We start from the raw sequence: 25,524 nt of genomic DNA, 5'->3' as shown, positions 1-25,524 counted from the left end.
TGGGATGGGAGTGTCAGAGACAGTGCGATTGGCACAGGACAGAGCGGAGTTTAGGGCTGTTGTACATAGGGTCGCTATGAGTCGCAGGCGACTCGACAGCACATAACAACAACAACAACATACTTACAAAGTTGCTTCTCACACTGGATCTTCCCCCTTTCCTTTACTCACCCCTCCCTTCAGCCATCAATGCACCCCTATGATTAAGTTCCCCCACATCCTTACCCTCTGCTCCCCTCCCCACCTTGGATCCTCGTACATGTTCTACAATAATGGTCCTATACAGTATTTGTCCTTATAGGACTGAATTCGTTCACTTAGCAAAATGCTCTCTTGTACCTCCCAAGTTAGGTAATAATTTACAAAATCATTGCTCCTGCACAACGGAATGGATTGAGAAATTATGGTACAGTCACACAATGGAATACTATGCAGCTCATGGGACCAATAATCTATTTAACTGCCTGTGTTTCTTCTTTCTCCTCTTGGCATTGCCAAGCCGCTATACTTCATCAAGTAGCACACATCCTTTGGGTCTTAGCTTAACTATGACATTCTCCAAAAAAAAGCCATTCCTTAAAGAAGTCTGTATAGGACTACCTACTACACATTAACACAGCACTGGCTACTTCACATGATGTGGTTCCCTATTGTAGCTGTACGAGGGACCATCTCGAAATCTTCACTGACTTAAAGCAAGAATGACCCTCTGTGAATTTGGACATTCTTCGTGTGATCCCCCAAGAACAAAATAGCATACAATCAGAAGCGTTAATGGAGCCTCTTACCTCGTTGATGATCGTGGAAGGGAAAATGCTTGGGTCATAGACCCAGCCATCCACACAGGGCTCTGTGTCTGGCTCGCTCATGTTGGAGAAGGTCCCATTAAGCCTCAGGAGCTGCCACTGGGGGTGGCGGAAGCGACGACACTTTTCTGGGCTCATGTTTGAATCCAGGGGGATGGAGACGCTAAGGAGGAAATCAGAGTCCAGCATCTCAGTGCCATTCGCAAAAGTGGTCTCATTGTCCAGAAGAGGAACCCAGCAGCGATGACCAGGAATGGCAGCTGTGAAGTTTTGCAGCAGGTTGTGAGTACCTGATAATGTACTTACTATTAAGAGAAAAGCTAGCTGAATAACTTGGAATCTCCCGTGTCCTCCTGCTTTGTCCAAGAGCTCCTGAAAAGCCATCAGGCTAAAGAAATGAACCCCCCAGATGATACAACAACTTCACAGAGATGTTTCCAAATGCTAAATGTGCATATGTTTGGTTTTAGGGGTTTTTTTGTTTTTTGGTTTTTTTTTTTCACTAAATCAAAGTTGATCCCTCCCTACTGTCCCTTTTAACCAACCCTATTAACCACCTCTGTAAAGCAGCACTAACTGTATCCTAGTGCCCTGCCAAATAAGAAAGCCAGAAATTCTCAAGAAAAGCAAAGAGATAATTCTTTACCTAAAACAGTTACATGGGTTAACTAATAAACTTGCTTGAAGAGCTGCTCTGTGAATGTCTCTGTCCTCGGGGGCTCACTCATCGTCAATAATGAATCTTTGAATACTCTTAACTAAATTGTGTCCCTGCTTATTCAGTGGACTCAAGTCATTTCCCAAAGGGGAAATCTTGAAACCCAAATAAGAATTATGTCAAGATTCTTCTTGTGGACATTAAAAAGGACCAGATTTCACACATTTGACTGGCCTTAACTCCTGATTTAAAAAGTTAAATGTAAATCATGTTGAGTTAAAATAAAACCAGATACAATGTTCTGTGGAAAGTCCTGGGTCCAAAGTCAGGAGAGAGTTGGAAACTCTTTCAAAGATTTGATGAGGGAATACAATATAAAATTTAAATAAGTAAGTAATCATTGTTGTTATGTGCCATCAAGTCACGGGCAACTCACAGCAACCCTGTACAACAGCTCTGAACCCTGTCCTATCCTGACCAGTCTGACTGACTCTGACACACCAACCCCCATCACCCCAGTTACCATGTCAGTCCATCTCATCCGGAGTCTTCTTCTCCTGCACTCTCTCTCCATCCTTCTGATCATGTCCTTCTTCAAGGACTGTTCCGTTCTGACAACATGCCCAAAGTATGTGAAATGGAGCTTCAAACTCCTTGCCTCCAAGGAGAAATCTGGTTTCACCGTCTCCGAGACAGACTTGTTTATTCTCTTGGCAGTCCATGGTATGTTCAAGACTCTTCTCCAGCACCACAACTCAAAGGCATTGATTCTTCTGTCATCCTTAGTCATTGTCCAGCTCTCTGATGCATAGCAAGTAAGTAAAGAAGTTAAAAAGTGTAACTTTAAAATAACTGTGGAGAAAGACACTTCAAGAAACAAGGCACACGTGAACTTCCCAACCAAATGTCCTGAGGGAATTAATCCATGGCCATGAGCCCTCAAGATAGTTCTCAGGAGACAAGGTCAATTGCTATGAAAAAAGTTCTCAAGGACAATGCTTTACACCCTACATTTGTGAGTTATGGCTAAGGACTTAAGGTTTGTGAAGGGCCATCTAAGTTTCCTCCACTGGTCTCTCCCTGCTTGGAGCAAAGAAGAGTAAAGAAAATCAAAGACACACAGAAACAAGTAACACTAATGGACCTCACAAACCTCAACTTCTACAACCTGGAGACCAGAAGACCTAGGTGATGTCCAGCTCCCACTATTAGCCTCTCTGAAAGGGATCATAATAAAAGGTCCTGAATTGGGGGGGGAGGGGACCAAATCCATTTCATTGCCATTGATGAAGGATCAACTCATTGTTAACCATCCTGCAGGTTTTCAGAGGCTGTAAATCACATGGGAGATTGTCTCTCTTTATCCTTTGGAGAGCTGGCGAATTTGAACCATGTGCCTTTGGGTGTGCAGTACAACTCCTTGCCCACAGGAGCTCCCTATGAAACACCTAATATTATTGTTCTGGGTGCAACCAAATTGACTATGACTTACGACCCTATGAACCCAGATCTGAGCCTTGCCCTGCACCGTCCTCACCAGCTCTGATACGCTCGAGCCCACTGCTACAGTCACTGTCTGAATCCATCTCACTGAGGGTCTTCCTCTCCTTCTCTGACCCTCCATGTTTCCCGTCATGTCCTTCTCCAAGGACTGGCCACTCCTGATAATATGCTCCAAGTATATGAGACCAAGCTTCACCATCTTTGACCTTAATTAAGACACACAGAAAGCAAAAGAGGAGGCAATGGTCTTCCTTAAGTAATATGCAAACAAGAAATTGCACAACTAAAGTGTCCTTGACCTTGTCCATGGGCCCGGCTAGTCTACCTCACAGTCTGTGTTCAATCATCTTCTGCCCCCCAGCTAGTGCTTCTCTCAGCTTTTATTGGGGTTCAGATACCAATCCCCCTCTAACTTCCCCAGCATCTCTAGGTTTAGGCTGGAGGGTGGAGGTGGAGGGAGTTGTTAATAACACATGCTAGGTGCAGTAAGAAGTTACGCTGTCAACTCAAAGGCACAGTTAGAATCCACTAGCCTCTCTATGGGAGAAAAAGGGCAAAAACTCCTCCAACGCAATTAACTGTCTCTGAAAACCACTACAAGGTCAGCTCTGACTCAACAGTTCACAACAACATAATTCTCTATGTAACAACAATTTCATACCTCGTCTAAAACTAGAAGTCTATTCTCTTTTTTCTTTTAATTAATAATTTTTAAATCATTATCCCGTTAAATTCTAACCTTGCATAAGAAAGTACAGTAGCTAGTCAAAACTAAATTAGTACATTTCTGAGTCAGGCGGTTTCTAACTCAGCTTGATTGCTGACGTCGGTTTGGGGTTTTCACTTGCTTATTCTTAACCACACACTGTTTAATCACACAACCAATTGAAAGCTGGTCAAGTGCAGAAAGCATTAGAGAAATTTAGGTTGAAATGAAAGTTAATAAGAAGCATACGAATGATAATAATCTTGCAAATTTGTTTCAAAGTAATTTTAACTAGATCTTTATTGCAATTATCTACACAAATCTGACAAAGCACACAACCAGATGTCTCAGATAGTTTGAAAATCAAAGAAAGAAAAACATGGGAATGATTATATCCAATTTGTCTTTTTTTAGTGTTATTTCTATCTACACCTGCAGCAGAGAGTAAATAACATTCTGAAATTTCCATTTTTTGTATTTTTTTTAAAAACCACACCTCATTTTTGTTGTTGTTGTTGTTGTTGTTGTTATGTGCCATTGAGTCACCTGTGACTCCTAGTGACCCTATGTGCAACAGCCCTGAAACTCTGTCCTATCCTGTGCCAATCTCACCATCTCCGACACACCTCCTCCATTCCCCTAGTCACTGAATCAGGCCATCTCATCGAGGGTCTTCCTCTCCTGCCCTGTCCCACCACCCTCCCAAGCATCATGTCCTTCTTCAAGGACTGGTCCCTCCCTGCAACATGTCCAAAGTATGTCAGACGAAGCTTCAGACTCCTTGCCTCCAAGGAGCAACCCGGCTTCACTCTCTCCAGGACAAAACTCTTCATTTTCTTAGCAGTTCATGGTATATTCAATGAAAATCATCGAGGTGATTTTTTTCTATACTATAATGCAAAAAAATTCCAGACATCATCTTTGAAAAAATCTTTAAGTCTATTTTGTTGTTGCTAGGTGCCATTGAATCAATTATGATTCATTGCGTCTGTCTACAGAAGAGCACAGGGCTGTGAGCATCTTTCAGAAAAGGCCAGAGGAAGTAAGAATAGCACAGCCTCTCACCACACCAGAGCAGAAAGCAGATGAAGAGCCTGTAGCCCAGCCCCCTGGTGCCTTGAAAGCTGCACTAACAGCAAGAGGTTTGTTTATTCATTGTTGACTCATAGATTCACCACTGAGGTACTGAGAATGGACTTTATTAGGGCAGTAAGTTGGAGAGTGCAGGAGGTAAAGAATAACACCCAAAACAAGTCCAGATTTTAGCCCAAGCTTCAAGGCACAATTCTTCAATTAGTCTAGGCTCTGGTTTCAGTTCAGCAAACAGCTTTTCCTTCTACAATCAAAGGCAAAAACCTTTAACAGTGGCCAGCACAAATGTAAGAAGCCTCAGGCCACCCCTTGCCACAGTTTCTCCACAGCAATGCCCCAGTCTCTCCACCACCATCACCAGGGTCTCGCTCTCACCAGGGTCTTGCTTTCACCAGGGTCTTACTCCAGTCTCCCTCAGGTCTGGCCACCACAAATCGTACTCAACTCAAGTCTTGCTACTCAGTGTGAGAAGCACTCTTTCTCTTATGCTAATCCTACAGCTGTTGAAGGTTTGCAAAACCATGTGTCTGCAGTTAAGGCAGCTGGAGACTAGAGGAGGCTAAAAAAAACCAAGCCGACATTTAGGCTAACACCACAGAGCACTGTGTGCACCAAAATGAAACACAGTCCAACCCTGTGTCAACCTCATATTCATTGCCATGTTTGCATTCCATTGCCTTTGTTGCAATCATGTGTCAATCCAACTTGTTGAGAGTCTTAGTTGGTTTTTTTTCTGGCGATCTTCTTTACCAAGCATGATGCCCTTCTCTGGGGATTGGTCCCTCCTAATACATTCAGAGAAACTGGGAGGAAGACACACCATCCTCACTTCCAGGGAGTATGCTTGCTGTACTTCTTCCACGACAGATTAGTTGTCTCTTCTGAAAGTCTATGCTGTGTTCCAGATGCTTTGCCAACACCATAATTCAAAGGCATTCATTCCTCTTTTGTCTTCCTAATTCATACCTTTATTCATGCTTTTGTAAACATGTTGTTGTTGTTGTTGTTGTTGCTGTTATGTGCCGTCGAGTCGTTTGCGACTCATAGCGACCCTATGTACAACAGCCCTAAGCCCTGCTCTATCCTGTGCCAATCGCATTGCCCCTGACACACCCATCCCGATTACCCCAGTCACTGAATCAATCCATCTCATAGAGGGCCTTCCCCTCCTGCGCTGTCCCTCTACTCTACCCAGCATGATGTCCCTCTCTAAAGGCCTGTCTCTCCTTACAACATGTCCAAAGTATGTCAGACGAAGCCCCAGAATCCTTGCCTCCAAGGAGCAGCCTGGTTTAACCCTCTCTAGGATGAATCTGTTTGTTTTCTTGGTACATTCAAAACTCTTAAAAATGTCACAGCTGAAAGTTTGCTGTCCGGGACCTTTCCAGAGTATTGAAGAACAATGATGTCAGTCTGGAGACTAAGGTGAGCCTGATCCAGGCCATGGTCTTCACAATTACAAGCTACGCATCAGAAAGTTGGACAACGATTAGGGATGACAGAAGGAGAATTGATGCCTTTGAGCTGTGGTGCTGAAGAAGAGTACTGAATATACCACGGCCTGCTAGGAGAACAAACAGGTTCATTCTGGAGAGAGTGAAACCAGGCTGCTCCTTGGAGGCAAGGATTCTGCAGCTTTGTCTGACATACTTTGGACATGTTGCAAGGAGGGACCAGCCCTTGGAAAGGGACATCATACTTGAGAGGGTGGAGGGACAGCACAAGAGAAGAAGACCCTGGCTGAGATGGATTGACTCAGTGACTGGGGTAATGGGGCAGGTGTGTCAGAGACAATAAGGTTGGCACAGGATACAGCAGGGTTAAGAGCTGTTGTACACAGCGTCGCTACGAGTCACAAGTGACCTGATGGCACATAACAACAACTTCCAGTAAGATTATAAGACAGATGAGCTACAACAAAGACATGAGCAACCAGTTATAACAGATACAAAGAACAACCTTGGAACTTCTCACATGAGAGCAAAAGACAAAGAAATGGACCAGGTGTTGAATCTAAAAGGAAAGATTCATCAGAAACAGTGACTGGGGAGAAATAGAGCAGAGGAACATCAGCTGGTGTGACACAGAACATGTTGAATTTTTGCATGCAGTCTTCAGCTCAGCAACATCATAATCCACTCCAAACTGCACTAACACCCACACCAGTGGCTGGTGACCAGAAAGGTGCACTCTTCCCCTTATCTCGTACTTCCTCCCTGTGGCCAGAAGTGTGACCCTTCCACCTCTGCATAGCCCTTGCTTTGCCTGGAGTACACAGTGTACCTTCCACCCGTGTTTGCAGGAATATCTACCTCTGCCTCCTTAACCCAGTGGTGAGCACAGTACCAGACCAGGCCTCTTGTTCCCACCTACTTCTAATGAACAAAAACTTCAGATTCAAGTGTTCCACCAATATCCGAGCCAATTGGACTTTCTCTGAGGTGTTTGGGAACCCTGACTCCAAGCAGCTACGTTCCAGGCCAACAGGATCTATTTCAAGGACCAAAGGCCCTGTCCCCTAGGCTGACAAGATTTGCTTCCAGTTCTAAGAACTATATCCCCAGGTCCCTTCAGGCCAACACAAATTCTGCTCAGGTGCCCTGCACATTTAGTTTTCTCTTGAATGGAAAAGTTATCAAGCTAACAGCAACCTAAAAGAGGAGTAGCAATGTTCATTTGATAAAACAGACTTTAAGGCAAACACCAGAGTCACCTAAGCTCTATCTGATCCTTCTCGCATCATCTGACGTCTTATTAGAAATGCAAATTTCAGGCTTCTCCACATGCCATCAGAGGCAGCATCTACATTTTAACAATGCGTCCAAGTGACTCACACATGTTAGCATTTGAGAAGTGCTGGGCTGGAATATATTAGCTTCCAGAGTGACACCTGCAATTACAGCAACTGACAAGCCAAGGAAGCAGGGAAATTTGCTGACCTCTCTTCTCTACTAAAATCTTGAACCAGGTGAAGTCTGAAACTAACCAGGAGCTTTGGTCATTTCCCATAAGACTGTGAAGCCCACCAATTCGAATCTACAGCTTCCGTACAAACTGTGGAAGAGAGACGAAGACAAGGTGACTCTGTAAAATCCAGTGTAACCACAGTAGGCAACAAAGCAGCTCACATAAATCCTTCCCTTAGAAGCTTCTGAGAAAAGCTTTAAAAAATCTTCGCACTTTGCTTTTATTATAAATGCCTCTGGCATGTCTTCAGGCCAACGTGAGTCAGAGATCCGCCTGACTTCAGCAGGAGAACAAGCCCCACAGAAGAGCTTCAGGAGGTGAATGTGGAATGTTCATGCAGGACAAACCAAATCAAGACAGACGGGACCCGTGGACAGTCGAATACTTTTACCTTCCTTGAAAGTGAAATCCCTGGAGAGAAAGCTGAGGTAAAGAGAAATCTTTCTCTCTCCTGTCCTTAGGAAGTACTTTATAACCTCGACTTCAATACTCTATTCAGAAAAATTAAAAGTCCTAAAATTAACTAATCTATTCATTAATTGATGCCAGAAAGTCAAGCCGGGTTCAGAAGAGGCCATGGCACCAGGGATATAATTGTTGATGTCAGATGGATCCTGGCTGAAAGGAGAGACTATCAGAAGAAGGTCTGTTTGTGTTTTTGTTGACTATACAAAGGCATTTGACTTTGTGGATCCTAACAAACAATGATTAATCTTGAGAAAAATGGAAATGCCAGAACACTTAATTTAGCTTATGTAAAACCTAGACCTATGCACACCCATGTTTGCTGCCGCTTTGTTCACAAGAGCAAAGAGCTGGAAACAACCCAAGTGCCCATCAACAAACTAATGGACAGAGAAGCTGTGGTATAGTCACACAATGGGATACTATATAGCACTGAAAAAGAAGGAACTCATGAAATATTATGCAAAATGGGTGACCCTGGAGGACATTATGCTGAGTGAAATATCTCAGTCACAAAGGACAAATATTGCATAGGGCCACTATAATAAAACAGGACTGACATTGGGGTTGAGGGAAGACAGAGAAGAAGGGGAGGGATGATGTATACTGCATTGCAACAGATGAGGGAGAGAACTGTTTAAAAGGGATATATGATAAGGTATTATTGTTATGACAGGAGTCCAGAATGAAGACTGCACAGTGGAGTGGACTTGAGGCGGTGGGTGGGGGGATGGGGAGAGGGATTGCATAGCAATGAAAGAGTTTTTCTTTTACTTATCAAGGAGAAAAGTTAACTTGGGGGGAAGGGGTGGGCAGGGAGAAAAGTGCAACAATGAATGACTGGAAACCCTGTCTCTGTAAACTTTCATTAAAATTAATTTTTAAAAAACCACAAGCGATAACTCTAAGTTTTCAGTCACTATGTTTTGCTGACATTTTGCTCCAACTTCCTCTTCCCTAGGCCATCCCTAGGGTGTTGCTTGCATCATCCTCCAAAATGATTCACTCTAGTGCCTGCACTCTACTCACCCAGAAGAGACGGTAACACGGTCAAATCCCAAATTCCTAATTTAGTGCTCTACTGCTCTCTAGTGGAAGGATATAGAATTTAACATAATTGTTGCATAACTGCCTCAGCCAGGCCCAGGTGATAAGGGGTCAATGTGAGATAAGAACAGTATCAGGCTATGTGATCGGGTATCCAGAAACACCTGTGGTTAGTGGCCATCCAGTAATCCCCAAACATACGGCTTCAAACAATTCAACACCCTGCTGATAATTTGAATTTCCACCCCTAGTATGTTGTTGTAGTTGTTGACTGCCATCGAGTCAAGCACGACTCATAGCAACCGTATGAACAAAAGACCTGAAACCTTTCTATAAAGATCGATGTTTTTCAAAGTTCATAGAGTTTCTAGAGGCATGTTGTTTAGGAAGTGGATGCCACTCCCTCTTCCAGACCCTAGATATATGGAATCAGAATCTACAGTTTAACAAGACCCTCAAGTGATTCCTATAGTCCCACAAGTGGTTCTTACATTAACAACTAGCCTCATCAAAGCCCTGAGCCTACCACACCTTCAAGATCACAGATGTGCTGGAATTGCCATCACGTTAGAGACTAAGGGGTTCATCTGTCAACACTATCTCAGATAACATTCTGCTGTGACTCATAAGGTTTTCATTAACGAATTGCTGAAGCAGGTTATCAGAAACTTCTACAAACTCCATAGTAACGGGTTCACCGTGGGAAACCTTGCTGGTATTCAAAATACAAATAGCATAGCATCTAGCGTCACAGCAACGTGGAAGCCACAGTGTACAAGAGAATGATGGACTGGGGGTGGTCAACAGCATTGAGAAGAGGAGAAATCTGATTCATTGTCTCAACACTTCCTTAGTTAAAAGAAGTGGAAGATGATATCAGAGTTCAGAATAACCATGTTCATTGTGTATAGATCAGCTGCATTACAAGTGACAGTGATTCAGAAAAGACAAAGTCTTGATTCCAAGTATCTGAATGCTAATACTCAGGATCAGGTCAGGGTTGGGAATGGGAAAGATGATTATGACTGAGAAATAAAACAATACTCTGGTGCAAGAAAAAATTCAAGACACAAGTTGTTGTTACATGCTGTCAAGTCACCTGCGACTCATAGTAACCCTATGTCCAGTATTTCTGAATCCTGCCCTTTGCTCTGAGTGTCTTTTCATTTCCTGACTGGCACAAACAGTCAGGAAATTAAAAAATTAATTGCATTAGAGAAATCTGCTCTCAGGGGCCTCTCCAAAGTGCTAAAGAGCAACAACATCAGTCTGGAGACTAAGGTGCGCTTGATTCAGGCCATGGTCTTCACAATTACTTGCTATGCCTCAGAGAGTTGGACAGTGACTAAGGATGACAGAAGAAGAATTGATGCCTTTGAGTTCTGGTGCTGGAGAAGAGTATTGAACATACCATGGACCACCAAGAGAACCAACAGGTCTGTTTTGGAGAGCGTTGAAACCAAGCTGTTCCTTGAAGGCAAAGACTTTGAAGCTCTGTCTCACTTACTTTGGGCATGTACCCAGGAGGGACCAGTCCTTGGTGAAGGACATCATGCTTGGAAGGGTGGAGGGACAGTGCAGGAGAGGAAGACCCCAGATGAAATGGATTGATACAATAATTGGGGTAATGAGGCTAGCTCTGTAGGAGACAGTGAGACCAGCTCAGGATAGAGTTGGGTTCAGAGCTAACAAGCAAGTAAGGGCCATATGATTAAGCCTCTGAATGCTACAGGAGTTTGAATTTTTCTCCAAGGGCACTGAGAAGATACAGGCACGTTTCAAACATACGAATCACATGTTTGGGTTCAAATTTCTAAAATATCACTCTGGCTTCTAGGAGGAAAACTGATTGTAGGGAACAAAAGTAGGAACAAGATCATTTAAAACATTATCAAAGATCCAGAAAAGAGGAGAGGGTGGTCTAGATTTTTTAAAAAGTGATGAAGAAAGTAGAAATAGGGCCTCCATTGTGTAGGTACAGCCAACAGGGTTTGCTAATGGGTGGCAGTGGCAGTGGTGGTGGTGGCGGTGGTGGTGGTTGTGTACCATCGAGTCAGAACCAACTCATAACTGACCGTCCAGTGGGATTTTAGTGGTTACAATCGCATGAGAAGAAACAGCCCTCCTTTCTTCCATAAGCAGCTGGTGGGTTTGAACTTCATTCCTCTGAGCTCCCTGCTAATGGATTACATGAGGGAAAAGAGTTACAGCAAAGAAAAAAAAATCCCATGCTTTATATGTAATTCTCATTTAGAATCCTAAGTTTCATCTTTCTCAAGTTATCTTCTTATTTTCTTAACAAACTCCTAACTTAATAAACTCTCTAGGTGACTAGACTGGATGAGGATGGGTCCCACTAAACACAAAAGTTATTCTTGATTCAAAAGTGAGCAAAGCAAGGTAAGAAGTGCTGTGTGAGCTGCCCAGTGGACCTGCCTGGCACCTGGCCTGGAGCAGACAAGACAGGCCCAGCACCCCATGGTCCAGTACCCTCCAGACACGTAAAAGCTATCAGCCCCTCATCCTAAAACTCCACCATCCCAGAAGCTTCAGGGGTGTCTTGGAACGAACTTTCTCAGGCATTCCAGGGTACAACCCCCTATGAACCTCAGTCTACAGACAAATCAGAATTTCATGACAGGTACACCAGCTAACGTAAATACTCCTGAGGCCCTCATTCCACATCTGAGGGCAAAGAAATGCTTTCCTCGTGTGGCAAAACAAGTCTGTATCACTTGTGGCTGACGTTGAACATTTACCACGTTGGAAAAACTCTAAAGTTAAAAGTTTTCAAAGCTGCAAAGTTGAATGGGCAACCTCAGAAGGTAATAGGTAAATGAGGGTGACTTAATAAGTAAACAAAAGTAGGGTTGGTTTTTTTAATTAGCTTTCAACCTTTGTCAAAGCGTCCTAACCTCTAAACTGACATATAAGGCAATATTCACAAGATATAGCCATGTTTGGGGGAGTCAACATTCAGCCCAAAACAAGTAGAGTTAGGAAAACAAGATTTACATAACTCAATTCTGTAACTCTATAGAGAGTTGTCACTAGTGAAGAGTTCAAGAGAAAGTAAGTTGATCATGAAGACACCGAATGGCGTTTATGCATGATGCTTGGGAACTATCCTTAATAAGGAGAATCCCACTGGACAAATCTACTGTCAAAGACCTCTCAAGAGTGTTAAAGAGCCAGGATGTCAGTTTAAAGACTAAGGTGCACCTGCCTCAAGCTATGGTATTTCCAATTGTTTCATATACATGTGCAAGTTAGATAATGAATAAGGAAGATGAAAACTGGATGCCTTTGAAGTATGATGTTGGTAGAGTATTGTACATCCCATGGGCTCCCAATACTCTGCCAATACCACACTTCAAAGGCATCAATTCCTTGAACTTCCTTATTCATTATCTAACTTTTGCATGTATATGAAACTATTGGAAATACCAACTGCACCTGGCCCAAATCATGTTAGGAAGAAAAATCAGGAGTGGAGGAAGACTCATCAGACATCTGTGTTATATAAAGGACCAACCTTGCTTACTGAAAATGAGGAGGACTTGAGTTAGTGTAGAGAAGATCTGGGACTATAATCTTCAATATGGATCCCAACATCAAGAAGACAGAAGTCCCTACCCCAGGACCCATAGGCAACATTATGACAGATGGAGAAAAGGTTGATATGGTCAACAATCTCATCTTACTTGGATCCACAATCCAAGTACCTTTGGTGCCAGGAGACCAGGAGACGTCTAGTATTGGGAAAGCCTGCTGTCAGGCTAAAGTCCTGAAGAGCAATGATGCCAATTTAAAGACTAAGATTTGCCGGATTCAAGCCATGGGGTTTCAAATCACTTGTTAAGCATCAGAAAGCTGGAGTAAAGATAACAGAGGAATCAATGCCTTTGAGTCGTAGCGCTGGAGAAGAGTACTGAATATCCCATGGACTACCAAAAGAACAGATTTATCTTGGGGAAAGTAAAACCAGAGGGCTCCTTAGAGGCAAGGATGACAAAGTTTTGTCTCATGTTGGGCACGTTGCTAAAAGAGCCTGTTCATTGGAAAAGGACAACATGCTTGGAAAGGTAGGGTCAGCAAGAAAGGGAAGATCCTAAATGAGACAGACTAATACAGTAACTGCAACGATGAGCTCGAGTGTGTCAGAGATGATGATGGCAGCACAGGAAAAGACGGTTCAGATCTGTTGTTCATATGGTTGCTGTGAGTCATACTCAACTCAACGGCAACTAACAACAACACAGAGAGTCAACAGAGGCAAAGTTATGTAAACTTCTTAACAATAACTGGACGCTCTGTTAGATTAAGTGGACGGTCATGGACCATCAGTCTTAGTGGACATGGACTTCAATTGGCACAACAAACCTCAAAGACAAAGGTCTACATTCCACACCGGTGAGTAGCTACTGCAATCTTGAGAGAGGTCATCTAAAGTGCAACCAATGATCCCTTCCTGTCAAAAAAAAAAAAAGAAGAGTGGAGAAAATCAAAACACATGTAAATAATTAGTCCACAATATGACTGGACCTCACCTTCCACAAACCTGAGCCCAGAACAACTAGGTGGTGTCCCGCTACCACCACTGACTAATCTCTCTGAAAGGGACCACATTATAGGGTCCTGGATTGAGTGAGAGGTGAATGTGAAACAAAACTGAAAATCATAAAAAATGGCTTTGAAGTGGCTTTGTGGCCTGATGATGACGGATGCCCCACCACCACCCTGCAAAACGGTGGCCTTTAGCTGCTTTTAAGCCTCCAACTAAACTCACTCCTGTGGTACAATCTCAGCCAAACAATGGACAGACTTCTAAGGCCAACGATAATGCCAGGCAAGTTCTCAGTCTTTAGAACCACCACCTCACAAGCTCAAAAGGGCAGCCCGGGAACAAACTTTAAAAGTCAGAAGGCAGAGGATGGAAGGGTGAAGGTAAACAAGAGTCACTGGGAGTTGTTTGTTGTTGTTGTTATGTGTTGTTGAGTTACTTGCCACTCATAGTGACCCTATGTACAAGAGTCCTAAACCCTGATCTATACTGTGCCAACTTCACTGTCTCTGACACCCTCCTTCCATTACCCCAATCACTGAATCAATCCATCTCATCAAGGGTCTTCCTCTCTTGCACTGTCCCTCCACCCTCCCAAACAAGATGTCCCTATCCAAGGACTGGTCCCTCCTTGCAACATGCCCAAAGTATGTCAGACGAAGCTTCAGAATCTTTGCCTCCAAGGAGAAGCCTGGTCTCACACTCTCCAGGACAAACCTTTTTGTTCTCCTAGCAGTCCATTAATTATCTTTCTGTCATCCCTAGTCACTGTGCAGCTCTCTGATGCACAGCACACAATTGCGAAGATTACGGCCTGGATCAGGCGCGCCTTAGTCTCCAGCCTGACGTCGTTGCACTTCAGTACTCTTGAGGGGTCCCTCACAGCTGACTTTCCCAATACAATTCATCTCTTGATTTCTTGGCTGCTGTTACCAAGAGTGTTGATTATGGAACCTAGCAAACTAAAACTGTTAACAATCTCAATCTCTTCACCATCCATAATGGTGCTGCCAATTGGCCCAGCGATGAGAATCTTTGTTTTCTTGATGTTGAGCGTCAATCCATATTGAAGGCTGCAGTCCTTGACCTTCTGCAGCAAGCTCTTCAGGTAGCGGGGTTGTAATCACTGTCAAGAAACAAAGCAGATGGAATGCCAACTCACCCTGGAAGCTTCATGTAAATCACAACCACACTCACTCATTGCTGTCAAATCAGAACCAACTCACAGGTGACCCTTCAGTGGGTTTTCAAAACTGTAAGTCACGTGGGAGGAGACTGCCTGTCTGCAGAGCCTCTGGGGGATCCAAACCGCCAGCGAGGCATAGACGTGAGGTTAGCAGCACAACAGATATGCCACCAGTTGTTATCGTTGTCATTGTCCATCGAGTTGGTACTGACCCATAGCTGACTCTCCAGCAGGTTTTCAGAAGCAATAAATCACACAGAAGGAGACTGCCTGTCTTTCTCGTGCAGAGCAGCTGATTGGACCAGTGTTCCTTCAGGTTGGCAGTGCCACTCTTTACCATTAGGCCCCAGAGTGCCACTCACACCATAATAAAAAGTCATTTTGAAAAATGAACAAAATGATAAGTCTAAACACTAAACAAAAAGAAGAGGAAAAACAAAGGGAGAAATAGATAGATGCAAATTTAGGGCTTAGGAGACATTTGGTAAATGCCAGTCACTCACCAGACAATATAGCTCCTTCGCACACCTGTCAACAGTGTCCTCAATTCCCTCCTTTCTCCCCTGGGTCCTAGGAGACTGAATTTTTTTATTATTATTATTGTGACTATTTTTATGACTGAACATCTCCAAGCACAATGTCCTTCTCCAGGGACTGGTCCCTCCTGGCCACATGCTTAAAGTATATGAGACAGAGCTTCAAAAGTCTTGCCTCCAAGAAGAAACTCTGTTTCACCCTCTCCAAGACAAGATATATTTGTTTTCTTGGTGATCCATAGTATGTTCAATATTCTTTCCCAGCACCGCAACTGAAAGGCATCAATTCTTCTTCTATCACCCTCAATCATTGTCCAGCCCTCTAATGCATAGCAAGTAAATATGAAGATTATGGCCTGGATCAGGCACATCCTAGTCTCTAGACTGAGGTCATTTAGCACTTTGGAGAGGTCTCTAACAATACACTTCCCCAATGCAATTCATCTTATGATTTCCTGACCGCTGGTGCCAAGAGTGTTGATTGTGGAGCCAAAGCAGGCTGAAATTGTTAACAACCTCAATCTCTTCTCCGTCTATCATGGTACTGCCAATTGGCCCAGTGTGAGAATCTTTGTCTTCTTGATGTTGAGCTTCAATCCATATTAAAGACTACAGTCTTTGATTTTCTGTAGCAAATGCTTCAGGTCCTCCTCAGTTTTGGCAAGCAAGGTTGTATCATCTGCATAACACAAGTTGTTGTTGAGTCTTCCTCCAATCCTGATGCCACATTCTTCCTCATTAAAGTCCAGCCTCCCGAGTTATATGTTCTGCATACAGATTGAAAAGGTTTGGATACAGGATGCCTCCCTGACACACTCCTTTCCTGATTTTGAACCATGCAATGTTTCCTTGCTCTGTTCTGAGGGCTGCTTCCTGGTCCATCCTGGACATCATGCTTGGAAGGGTGGAGGCACAGCGCAAGAGAGGAAGACCCCGCATGGAATGGACTGACACTGTGACGGGGGTACTGGAGGTAGGTGTATTGGAGACAGTGAGCCCGGTTCAGGATAGGGCAGGGTTCAGAGCTATTGTATATAGGATCAGGAGGAGTCACAGGCATAACAACAATAATGACCATAAGTCAAGCAAAGAATCTCTATTTCATCTGAAATCTAATGAGATGGTGGATGTGTACAGACTGAGAAAGAATATAGCACCTTGCCAACCACATACACATACACATACCTGCACACTAAGGAGATAGCTTGACTGAGTCCGTGACCATATGCCCCTCGGACCGACGGATAAAGAGAGAAAAACAGATTGGCTCTGCTGCTGCTGCCAGCTTTCCTTCCACGCTTGGGGCAAACCAGCAGCAACTGTCAATGCCCCGCTGTGATACAGTGGACTGCGTACCCACAGTGCCTGTCCTCATCGTCAGTGTCGACTTCTGTCACATGGCCAGGTAGGCCTGTGTTAATAATGTGAATGAGGTAAACAGCATGGAAATAGTCATTCAGGAGGAGATAGATTGCTCGTAGCATGCTGCCAGGCTTACTTGAGTGGGTTTAGAAGTGGGAGACAGGTACAGGAGCATAGCACACAAGTCCTATGGGGCTGGAATTTTCTTCTCCAGACGGAGATAGACCAGGATCTAGACGCAGCAGCAAAAAAAAAAAAAAATAGACGATGTGATGGATGAGACAGAGAGCTGAACTGGAAGTACCGCCCCAAGAAACCCCACTGAGTCCAAGATGCCCCATGGAGCCAGAGCCAAGGGCCTTCACCCAGGATGACCGAGGGCTAGGGGGCCGGGGAGAGGCCCCATGAAGCCCCACTGAGTCCAAGATGCCCCATGGAGCCAATGGCAAGGGCCCTCACCCAGGATGACTGACGGCTAAGGGGTGGGGGAGAGGGACTATGCCCTAATCAACATGACTACAAAAGCTCTGTAACCCTGGCTGGCAGCCTCGAGGTTAAATGTCAAAGGATCTGCACACTCTCCTGAGAAGCTGTCCTAACTTAAGAATTGTATTTTGTATCTTGCTTCCTACTTGTAACCTGTTAACTTCCCTAAGAAATCTTGTAATCATGAATATAGCCTGTGAGTTCTTTAAACAGATTGGTGGTGGTGGTGGTGGTTGTTACACGTCTTTGACTATGACTCATAGCGCTGTCTGAAGAACAGATCCGAACCCTGCCCCGTCCGGCACCATCCTCACCATTCCTGATGTCCTCAAGCCCGTGGATACAGTCACCATGTCAGTCCGTCTGGTTGAGGGTCTCCTTCTCCTTCACTGACCCTCCACCTTTCCAAGCATATCTTTTTCCAAGGAATGCCCTCTCCTAACAACATGCCCAAAGTGCGTGAGATCACGTTTTTGCCTCTAAGGCGCACTCTTTTTTTTAAATGTTTTTTATTGTATTATTTTTACGTGTACCATCAAATCAGATCTTACTGGTACAGGAGGAGATTGTCCCTCCTTCTCCAGCAGAGCATCCGGTGGATTTGAACTGCATACCTCTGGGATTGCAGTGCAGCGTCTTGCCACTAGGCCACCAGAGCTCCCTAAGGCCCACTCTGTTGCACTTTTTCCAAGACATATCTGTTCTTTTGGCAATTCATGGGCTATTCAATTCTCTTCTCCAACACCACAGCTCAAAAGGCATCAATTATTTTTCTGTCGTCCTTATTCACTGTCCAACTTCAGATGCATAGGAAGCAATCAAAAAGACCATAGCTCAAATTAGATGCACCCTGCTGTTGTTGTTTACCGTAGAGTCAGAATCAACCCATAGCTGACCCTCCAGTGGGTTTTCGGGGGCAATTCACTGCATGGGCGGAGACTGTTCATCCTTCTCCCACAAAGCAGCTGGTGGCCTCGAACCACATGCCTTCTGGATGCAGTGCAGCTTCTTGCCACTAGGCCACCAGAGCCCCCTAGTCTTTTTGTTTTTCCTTGCTGTATTATCTTTAATTTTGTCCTCTTCACTCACCTCACCTAGAGATCATTTCACCCACCACTCTGTTTCGCAACCAGACTCTTGTCTCCTTCTTCAGCAATGGTGAGGCGTATGGATAACCTTTCCTCGGGGAAGAGAAATCCACGGTTTACTGCCTTTGCCAATAGTACAAATCCTGGAAACGCGGGTGCCAAAGCTGTTGCCGTTGGCATCTTTCACATGAACCATATCAAAAGGGCCAGGCTGTCTGTCTCTGTTAGTGATCACACCAATTCTCCCCAGTCTGGCACCTCCAGTCACCACGCACAGGTTCCCAGTGTCACACACACTTGATGAGATCAGTCATCTTTCCAGTCTCTAAATCAATCCGAAGGATGTCATCTGCCTTGACGAGAGGATCGGGGTAGCGGACGGCTTGAGCATCATGGGTCACCAGATGAGCGATCCCTTTTGTGTCCATAAAGATCTCTCTGACTTTGCACAACTGACGCTTTGCCTCCTCAGAGGATGATACGGTGAACAGCAAATCGACTCTTGGTGTCGTAGATCAGATGGAAATCCCCTCTGGTCTTGTCAGTGCTCATCACAGCCTTAAGACAAGCCGGGTAGGTTATATCAGTTTGGAACTTGTCAGCAACCTTAATGAACCGCTGCATGCAGTTCTTTTAAACCTCATGTCCTGTCAGGATATGCTTAGGTCGGTTTCTTAAGGAAATGATCAGTGGCAGACATCCTCTCAAGTCTGTGGGGATGAGGAGCAAATACACCAGTCAGTTTGCCTGGCATCCCATGCTTTGGAGCTGCTACACGCTTCAGATGCTCCTTGGTACCATGAGCCATGGCTTTGCCAGGCACGAGAAGAGGGGGCCTTAGTCTTTAAAGTGACTAAAGTCAGTTTATCCTGTTTCTCAGCACCTTGGAGAGGTTCTCTTTTTTTTTTCTCTACTAGTTTATTTACAAAATTCAAATACAAATTTGAACAAATTCTTGCAATACTCCCTCACCCTCCCACCCATCAAATTGTACAGCCCAATGATTAATCCCCCCATCCCCCTGTACATCTACATCCCTCTGCTTCCAGCCTCTCCCACCACTCCTGAATCCTTTTATTCATTCTACAATAACGGTCTTAGACAAGATTTATCCTTGTGGAACTGAGTTCATTCACTCAGAATAATGCTCTCCAGTCCCTCCCAAGTTAGATAATGATTTACAAAGTTATTGTTCCTGCATGTTGCATAGTGAATATACCATAATTTCTCAATCCATTCATTTGTGGTTGGACATCTGGGCTGTTTCCTTGTTCTTGCGATAGTGAATAATGCTGCTACGAACATTGGAGTGCAAATCTCAGTTCTCAAATTCTCAAGGGTATATTCTAAGTATTGGAATACCTGGGTCATATGGAATTTCTATGTTCAGCTTTTTGAAGAAGCACCAAACTGCCTCCCAGAATGGTTGCACCCTTTTACAATCCTACCAACAATGTATAAGAGTTCCTTTCTCACCACATCCTCTCTTGGAGAGGTTCTTGACAGCAGATTTCCCCATTTGAGTGATGGATTCAACAGCAAAGCAGCAAGAGCCCTGGGAGAGATGGAAGGGGTTCGGATTGGTACCAGGAGGTGAAGGAATGCGGAGGCATGTCTGACTTCATAGCCTCCAGTTTTGTGCTACTGATTCTGTAGATGGAGACTCTTCCCCGGCTGGATCAAGTGGAGGTCAGACGGCACCCCCACACCAACCACGCTGCCTGGCACTTACCCGCATTCCCATCACCTTTCCATCAGTGACTAACGGCCTAACTTCTCTAGTGGAAGTGGACTCTCTCTGACCACCAGTGGGCATGCTCTGTCCAAGCGTGGCAGGACAGAAGTACTATCCATGGCAATCAACCACTCATATGATTCTCAACCCATGGATGGCCAGAGTTGATGCAAAAAAAAGTAAATAAATAAAAATCCCAGCTCCTTCAGGGTTGGCGCAGGATAACTCGGAGCCGTGTGCCTCACGCTCTTGCCCTGAGATCCCCAGCAAGAATTTAGCTCCAGTCACCCGCAAAGATATCTAGCTTAGGGGCAAGAAGCTATGCTGCAGTCCCAGAGGGTCAGCTATGGGTCAGTTCTGCCTCTATGATAAAAAAAAAGATACCGAGCTTAATAAGGCAAGGTTATTAACATTCCCTTCCCTCTTCTCCACTGCCCTATAAACTTACCAGGATAATCTTCTACATAAACTGCTGTGGTGGTTGTGTACAGTCAAGTCAGAACCACATCACAGCTCAAAACCATAGCAGGTTTTCAGAGGCAGTAAGCTGCATGGAAAGAGACTGCCTATGTTTTTGATGTGAAGCAATTGGTGGGGGCGAACCACAAGCCTTGGAGTGAGCAGCCCAACTCCTTACCAACAAGCCATCGGAACTTTTTGCACTCAGACCGTTGTCTCAGAGTCAACATACTTACTGGAGAATCCCAGTTAAGATACAGATCGACATCCACATTCTAAACCCTAGAAACTGTAAACCAGATAGTACCACATATGGCTAAGGGACTTGGTAGATCTTGATGACAAAGAATTTCTCCTGGATTACCTGGCAGCTCCAGCAAATACACTGACCAAGGTTCTCAGAGGGAGACAGGAGAAGTCCAGAAGGACCTGTGACAACAGAAGCAGAGTACAGTTCAACCCCGACATACGTGGAGTCTTCACGAATCCGAGCCTATTTGATGGCAACTAGATTGTTAAAAACAAATGACTAGTCATATGTAGGAAATCCACCACTTTTTCCAAGACTTTTCCCACCTCACTGACTCAAGTGGAGATCCAGAATGAAGTAGGGCTCAGGAATGTCTGGAGAGCCTATAATGATAGCTCGTGTTTTCCCAGGCAGCTGATGAAGCCCCTTTCTTTCCAAAGGCCTGTGCTGTCCAGAAGGTGTTGGTCAGTGTGGCTGCCTCACTTGGGCAGAGAGAAGTTGTTGCTGGAGGCCACTGCCGTTATCCCTCTCACTGCCACGCGATGGCGCTGTGGGGCACAGCCCAATACCCTACAGGTATCCGAACCCCAGCGTATTTGGCTGGAGAAGTGGCCACTATATCTTCATGCCTCTCTGCCCTCGAGGGAGGCGTCATTCTCTGAGGACTCCAAACACGGCCCTAAGGGCTGTAGCTTTCGACCCTCAGCTGTTTGGATCCAGCTGTTCTGGGCCCCCAGCTCTGTCAGGGTCTGTGCCTTATGTATGTCCCACTGATGCTTCTTTCTCACCTGGGGAACCCACTCACAAATCGGCTGCTGTCACAGTTGTTGTTAAATGCCATCGAGTTGAGTATGATTCATAGAAACCCTGTGAACAATGTGACCTGAACCTTGTCCTATCCTGTGCCACCCCCATCAACTCTAACAGGCTTGAGCCCGTTGCTGCAGTCAGTGTGTCAGTCCACCTCGTTGAGAGTCCTTCTCTCCTTGACTGGCTTTTCCAAGCATGATGTTCCTTTCCAAGGACTAGCTCTTCTAACGACATGTCTGTCCACAATATGGTAAGTCAAAGATTCATCATCATCTTTGCCTGTAAGGAACACTCTGGTCGCACTTTCTCCAAGACATATCTGTTTGTTCTTTTGGCAGTCCAAGGGATATTCAGTACTCTCGATCTTGACATGTAACCCATATTGAAGGCCATCTGTAGTCTTCGATCTTCTGCAGTGAGAACTTCAAGTCTTTGTCACTTTCAACAACCAAGGTTGTATCGTCTATATAATACAGGTTGTCGATGAGTCTTCCTCCAATCCTGATACCACATTCTTCTTCATACCGTCCAGCTTCTTGAATAATTTGTTCAGTGATTGAAGGAAGACTCTTCAGCAACCTGCATAATGCAGATGATACAACCTCGCTTGCAGAAAATGAGAAGGACTTGAACTATTTGCTGCAGAAGGTCTAGGACTGCAGCCTTCAATATGGATTTAAGCTCAACCTCAAGAAAACAAAGATTTTCACTACTGGGCTAATTGATAGCATCATGATAGATGGTGAAGAGACTAAGATTGTTAACAGCTTTAGCTTGCTTGGCTCCAAAATCAACTCTCTTGGTATGAGCAGCCAAAAGACAAATTGCAATGGGAAAATCTGCCGTCAGAAATAGCTCCAGAGTCCTGGAGAGTAATGATGTCAGTCTAGAGACTAAGGTGTGTCTGATCCAGGCCATGGTCTTCACAATTACTTGCTTTGCATCAGAGAGATGAACAATTACTAAGGATGACAGAAGAATTGATGCCTTTAAGCTGTGGTGCTGGAGACGAGTATTCAACATACCATGGACTGCTAAGGGAACAAACGGGTCCATCCTGGAGAGGGTGAAACCAAGCTGTTCCTTGGAAAGAAGGATTTTGAAACTCCATCTGACATACTTTGGGCATGTTGCAAGGAAGGATCAGTCCTTGGAGAGGGACATCATGCTTTGAACAGTGGAGGGACAGAGCAAGAAAGGAAGACCCTTGATGAGATGGATTGATTCAGTGACTTGGGTAAAGAGAATAGGTGTGTCAGAGATGATGAAATTTACTCAGGGTAGAGAAGGGTTCAGAGCTGTTGTATGCAGCGTCACTATCAGTTGGAGTTGACTTGATACCATATAACAACAGCAGATTGAGTAAGTCTAGAGAAAGGATACAGCCCAAAAGCTCACCTTTCCTGAATTTAAACCATGCAGTGTTCCCTTGCTCTGTGTGGACAATATCTTCTGATCTTACTACAACAAAATCAAGTCCTTGACCCTTAGCGTTCTCTCTATTCTCTGAAAAAAAAAAACAAAAAACAACTGAGACACTGGGGGGGGGGAGGCGTACAAAAAGGAGCTGCCAGAGGGGACCCGGGCATCTCATCTTCACCATCATAATCATTTTGGAAGAGCTGCTGGCCTTTGGGGCTGCCCTGGCCAGGCCTGGGACAGAGCACAGTGAGAGCCCTGGAGAGGAGGCGAGGCAGAAGCCCAGAGAAGTCTCAGGCCTGACAGGCAGAGTCCTCGGGAGAGAGACTGCCGCGGGAACTAGCTTTATACAGTCCTACTCTGACAGACAGGGGGGCTCCAGGAGTCAGCATCGACTTGACAACTGGAACCAGGATTCTTGGCTGAGATATTTTCAAGGAGAGAAGCAGCACAGAGCAAATGGCAGGATGTTGGAGTGAGAAGTACGTTATTCAGTCTAGCCCACTGAACAAACCAGTTAGATAAACAAGACTCGTTCAGATAATGACAAGTGCTAAGAAGATAAAACACAGTGGAGGTGATAGAGTAAGATAGGGAGGCATAGCAACTCGGGAGTGGGTGTCTGGAGTGACACTATTGAGAAGAGGAGGTGACATGTGAGCAGAGAGCTGAATGACAAGGCAGTGTGAGAAGAATCAGAATCAGAGGAGCAGTGTCCAGGGCAGAACAACTAGCAAAGCCAAAGAGAGAGGCAGGCGGGGGCCAGCCCCTAGGCCAAGGAACGACTTGTTAGGGCTTGTGCTTTGATGGCCTCTGGCTGCTTAGTTGACAATCCTTTGGGACCACGAGGCAGCTGTGATGCAGGGTGCCAGGGAGGAACTGTCAGTGAACCCCTAAGTGAGGGGTGGCTGGGGCCAGGATGCACCAGTGATGCAGCTGTTGTCGCCTCACTCCCATTTCACAGATAAGAAAGCAGAGACTTGTAGAACTTAAGCAGCTTGACCAAGCTCATGCAGCCTTTAAGTGGCAGGCTGAGGGTTTCTTTTTTTTTCCACACCCCAGTTCTCACTGGCTCTACTCCAAGGCCTCCCCTGGAGACCAGCGCAGTGGGCCCTGCAGCCACCAGAGGGCGCGCAGAGAACGCCAGGTGGGCGTGCAGCAGGCTTTCTGTAGGAGGAAGAGCTGACCACCCACCCTTTTGCACACTCAAGTACACAGGCAGAAATGTGCAGATGAGGGAGAAGCTGGCTTCAGGGAAAGTGACTAGAAAACAGAACAGGCCCCAAGTAGAGGGAAGAGGAAAAGGTCATAAATAGGGAAAGGGGGTCACTGGCTAAATGCAGTTCAACCCCACAGTGGAGGCAAACGTTACCAGCTTCAGGAGACAGCCAGCCTGAGCTGCAGAGCCAGCAGGGATGATCCAGGTCAGCAGAGCCCTGGCTCCAATCCTTACCCAGTGAGTGACCTTGGATCCTTGACCTGTTCATTTCACAGATGAGGGAACCCAGGCCCACAACTGTTACTCGATTGTCAGAAGCAAGCAAAGGAGGCGAAATTGTGCACACTCCGACACGGCTCTTGTATGAACTCTGTCCCAAGCTCAAGGTCCCTGGGCTTCTTCAGCCACGGTCCCACCACCACCCACTGCCGATTCCAATTTACAGAGGCTCCACAGGGTTTTCAAAGCTGTCAAACGTTTCCAGAAACACTGCCTCATCCTTCTCCCTTGAGGCAGGCCGTGGCTTCAGACTGTTAACCTTTCATAGCAGCCCAATACGTATCCCACTGCCCCACCAGCGCTATTTATCAGTCATGCTCTGTGGTTTTGAAGCCTCATTTTCACTTAGTCTTTTTATATTTTTTTAATTGTTTTGCTTACAAAGTACGTATGCACTGTGTTTTACACTATTCTTCATTTACATTGCATTTCATACAATCATTCTCATGTATAATGTTTTATAAAATCAATCGCCATTTGATCTTGCCTATCATTACCCTGTCTTTTCACCAGGATCCTTCCCATTTCATTCCCCACCACCACCACCACCACCACCACCAAACTGTGCCTGATGGAGGCAAGCGCTCTCTTCAGGCTGTTAGGCCACTTCTGAGCCTTCTCCGACCACAGTGGCCTCCTTCCATCTGAGCTCTGGGCCTCTAATAATGCAGCCCAAGCTTGCCCTGGCTGGTTTTGGCAACCACATCATGTTGACCAGAATTTCCGTCACTTAAATCCCTCGGCTTTGCTCGCATGTGCTGTTGCTAAGCCATTTCTCCCCCACCGCATCCTTGTGCAGCTGGGTCTTTGGATCCGAGTCCAGGAACTGACATTTATCCCTGTCAAGTTTCATCTTGTTCATTCATCTGACAAACATTTGTTCAGTG

General features: G+C 45.1%; 1 protein-coding gene across 1 annotated transcript in view; it reads right to left on the bottom strand.

Annotated features, from left to right (window-relative positions):
* Positions 1-1,190, bottom strand: part of LOC102843134 (solute carrier family 22 member 9-like) — a 38,368-nt gene extending 37,178 nt beyond the window's left edge. Inside the window, exon 1 of the mRNA XM_006903112.1 lies at positions 789-1,190. Coding sequence (XP_006903174.1) covers positions 789-1,190 — 402 coding nt within the window. The remainder of the gene's footprint in view (positions 1-788) is intronic.
* Positions 1,191-25,524: the final 24,334 nt, after the last annotated feature.

Source organism: Elephantulus edwardii, unplaced genomic scaffold, assembly GCF_000299155.1.
Source record: "Elephantulus edwardii isolate Elephantulus edwardi_28Jun2011 unplaced genomic scaffold, EleEdw1.0 scaffold00510, whole genome shotgun sequence".
Lineage (NCBI taxonomy): Eukaryota > Metazoa > Chordata > Mammalia > Macroscelidea > Macroscelididae > Elephantulus > Elephantulus edwardii.
Note: the sequence above shows the minus strand (reverse complement) of the source record. Positions and strands in the feature narration are given on the sequence as shown.